Genomic DNA, 3,989 nt, shown 5'->3' with positions numbered 1-3,989 from the left:
GGTATAGATAAATATTAGTTTCTTAGAATAGGTAATGCAGCAATTTTAACGAAGAGATCGGACCAGGTAGGTCTCACAAAACCATTCATTAATGGTAAACCCAAGTCCGTCGCTACGTCATCACTTCGGCATGTACAGATAATACCTTAGGGGTACGTAGCGACGGCGAAGGGGTAATGTGCACGTTAGGCGTTGCCTATTTTGTGCCAACGGGTTTTAAACAACGCGAAATCAAATTTTTAGTATTCGAAATTCAACATTCAAAGATTCGATATTCAGCATTCTACATTCAACATTCAATCAAATCGACATTCAAAATTCAGCATTCATCTATCAATTCAAATCAATCAACAAGTATTCAATTATAAACCAACAATATTCAAATACAATCAAATAGTTAATAAGTGTACATAGTGTATTATATTGTACAAAATAAACAACAACTCAAAAAAAAGGTGATTTATTCATCAACAAAATCCGAAAGAATATATGGGGCAGTGAGCGAATACTGCAACCACCGACCAGCCGGCGACACTAGCATGTCAGCGTATATCACCTGAAACTCTCGCAATTAAACACATACTGGGTTTTTCACGTTTTTTATTAAAAGTCTTTAAACTTAAAGTACCACAAGAGATTTGAAAATGCGGCAAATTACAATCTAAAAGCTCTTTCTAATGAAAATATTTGCATTCGTCGGTCACTTCTGGTTATACTGGAAGTCGATATAGACTTGTGAACATTTTCGATCGACTTTGATCATACAACTCAATTGAAAATTGCATTGCAAATAGCGGATTATTCAGCTAATTTTAAAACTGCCGTCGCCATATTGGGTGATCAGCTATCTAGTACAATACCGATCTCTATTTGGAATTGTACCTACCGTTAATGTCTTAAATGTATACAGGATGCTGAAAATTTATCGTCCAAAGTATAAAACTCCGAACACGCTATTTTTTATTTATTTTAATGGAATATCCTGTATATTATTTCATTAGTGAACGTAAAACTGAATTCTGCATCGATTGATATAAGTATTCCCTATACCTGTCGATAATAGTTTTCGAGTTTTAAAGAATTTTTTGAAAAAGCCTACGTTTTTAAATGCTGTAAGATGTTTTATATTAGTTCCGACAACGTTGAGATTTCAAAATGTAGAACGAACAGAATCCTAATCTAACCAACAAGCAATTAAATCGCAGGCAACAATCTTCACAACACTGACGAGAAAAAATTATAATTCGGGCTGAAAAGCCGTGATCCAAATGAATTTTTCAGGTTCAGACGTTTCGTCGGCACTTGCGGCTGACATCTTCAGTGGTACTGCATTTTTTGTTATCATTTTGAATCTGATAATATATCAGATGGATTTTTCGCAAATCACTTGGTGAAACAAACATTTTAAAATATTAAAATAAATAAAAAACTTGATAAAGTTTCACAAATTCATTTAATTGGCGTCAACATCTACTTCGATTTTTACACATCAAGACTGGGAATACTTAAAAAAAACTTTTAGGTGTTTCATTACCACCAGCCACTAATGCTGGTGGGAGGACAGTTCCTCCGGACTACGCCGAAAGATAGGGCGGAAGGTCCTCTTCAGCCTCGTTTCAAGTTAACAGAAAAATGAATATTTAATAATAATTTAATTATATCAATAACGATATTTTAAATGTATTTTACATTCATGAAGATTGAATATTCATTTATACTATTTTTACTGTTTTTATAATGTTATTTTCGTTATAGTGATGTTTGCAAACTGCAGAATATTTTCATGGAGTCCAATGCGTGTTATTGCACTTATTCATATTTTTCGCATTTCATCATTTTTTGGGTATAAAAATACAGACTCATACTTACCACATTTTAAAGATGATTTATAATTTGAATTGCAACCGGGAACACAACGACGAGGCATTTTGTTATAATAAACAAGAGAATTACAACCAAAACACACAATCTGACCTAAAACACTTTCACTTGTTTCACATAGTAGTTAATATTGCCTTATGCAATGAAAAACTGTATCCAAAGGTATTAATCACTAAAACATACTATAAGCATCCTTATTACACGATATTTCCACTAAAATTAAAATATAGAATAACAAAAGAAACACAACAACCAATGTATTAGTTGTAAATCTCACTAACTGGGAAATCCTAGGAGTCCCACAGTATTGCCAAGTGAACCTTCAGCAGTAACTAAGACGGCTGTGATACATTAGTGTTGNGAGAAAAAGTTTTGTTGGTTCCGGGTTCGATTCTCGGCGAGGGTGTGACAGTACCAACAAAACTTTTTCTCATTAATTTGAGGTAACTGATAGTGGAAAAAAACAGAATTAATTTTCAAATAGATAATAGATACATATACTAAGTACCGGTGCAAAGTAGAAAAGAACAGCACTACGTCAGAAAAGAAAGCAGGCAACTCTTGGCCAAACTCTTAACCTGTGAGGAGCGTATAATTCGTACAATACTACACGGAAAAGTTGACCATTTTATCCACTAAAATTGCATTGCTCAAATGTGCTGTTATTGGTAGCAATTACTACTGAAAATATCAACGAGCTGTTTATTTAGATTTGAAGACATATTAAAGCCTCTAATGCTTGTTTTCGACTCGCACTACTATTCATGATTGAACTAAACTTTTGGCAGCTACTGTATGAAAAAGTATGTTTAATGAACAGGAGTCAAGAGTATAATGAGCATAGATAATAGATAATGAGCTTTTTCTACCTACCTACGATTTTGCCAGCGCGCATCCAAGACATTGGAAGGGGCACATAGCTAAAGAAAATAAATGAAGTGTAATAACAGTGCTGCTGCCGAAGATGTGTCTGCTTACGGCGTCAAATTGGGAATTCAGACTTAAGTACCGCTCACGTCATCCAAGTGGTAGTAGAAATATGTAGAAAATAACACGTAATGCATTTATTTTTCATAAATGGGAACAATATAAAATTAAATATATAAATATATGAACGTACTGTATCAGCAACAACTATACACCGAATATGTATACGTAGATAGACCAATAACATACATTTACATTACTTAATAATTATTAATTTGATTTTTCTTTCTTTACTGGAGCAAATTCCTCCAATAGAGCATCAATTTCTTCTGGAACCCGACCTTGATCGATGTCTTTGGCCCACTGTTGATACTAAAAAAGGGGAATATTAAAAAAAAATTGCAATAATGAACACGTTGTTAGTATCATTCTTCACCTATTATTATTATTAAAACAGACTTCCAAGAAGTTGATTTATCATTTTTTAGATTAGTGAATGTATAAAATTTCTAAAAACTAACCTTTTCTAATTCATTTCGGAGGGCAAATACAGCCTTCTCTCTATCAGCAACTAATTCTTCCAAATATTGGTAGCGTAGCTTTTTTCGGGCTCTACATTCTCTTGCACTTTGTCTGCTACGCTCTAAAATAAACTTTATGATTTGTTTGTAGCTTTTTTAAAAATATTACCTACACAAAATAAAGCTATTGACTTACCAAGTTTCGCTTTCACATCAACTTTGTCAGTTGATTTCCTGCCAGGCTTTCGTCCACGCTTTCCAGACTCCTTGCGTTGAGGCCCTTCCTTAAATATAAAAAGTTCAATGAATACCTAATACGTATTATACATATACATACATGTGCCCCAGACTTAAGTAAACGCATAAAACGCCATGATATTAAAGAGATTATTACGAAGGCGTAATTTGAAACTTCAACTTGTAACTCTAAATGCTTATTGAATCGCAACCAAGCGTAACGAATTCAATTCCAGCCTATGCTAAGCAATTCTAAGAAAGGAGAAGAGTACTACAACACTCATTTTGTTCGAGTTGCCTTTACTTTCTGTAACGTTTTGCTTACAACCAAACGGATGATAGCTTTAAGTTCAACTAGATTAATATTATAATTTTTGGGGGAGGTACTTCGTTCGTGTTGTCGTAGTCGTACACTTTTTTGTT

The 3,989-nt window shown here is 33.6% G+C and overlaps 1 protein-coding gene across 1 annotated transcript; it reads right to left on the bottom strand.

The window, feature by feature from the left end:
- Window positions 1-2,930: 2,930 nt before the first annotated feature.
- Window positions 2,931-3,640, bottom strand: LOC108743605 (cAMP-responsive element-binding protein-like 2; the record flags this gene model as incomplete). Its single annotated transcript, XM_018479183.1, has 3 exons — window positions 2,931-3,180; window positions 3,330-3,451; window positions 3,526-3,640. Coding segments are annotated over 3 exons (339 nt in total), but the record flags the coding sequence as incomplete, so codon positions are not given.
- Between the last annotated feature and the right edge of the window lie 349 nt (window positions 3,641-3,989).

Source organism: Agrilus planipennis, unplaced genomic scaffold (assembly GCF_000699045.2).
Source record: "Agrilus planipennis isolate EAB-ADULT unplaced genomic scaffold, Apla_2.0 scaffold1897, whole genome shotgun sequence".
Lineage (NCBI taxonomy): Eukaryota > Metazoa > Arthropoda > Insecta > Coleoptera > Buprestidae > Agrilus > Agrilus planipennis.
The sequence above is the reverse complement of the archived record's forward strand: the minus strand, read 5'-3'. Positions and strand labels throughout refer to the sequence as shown.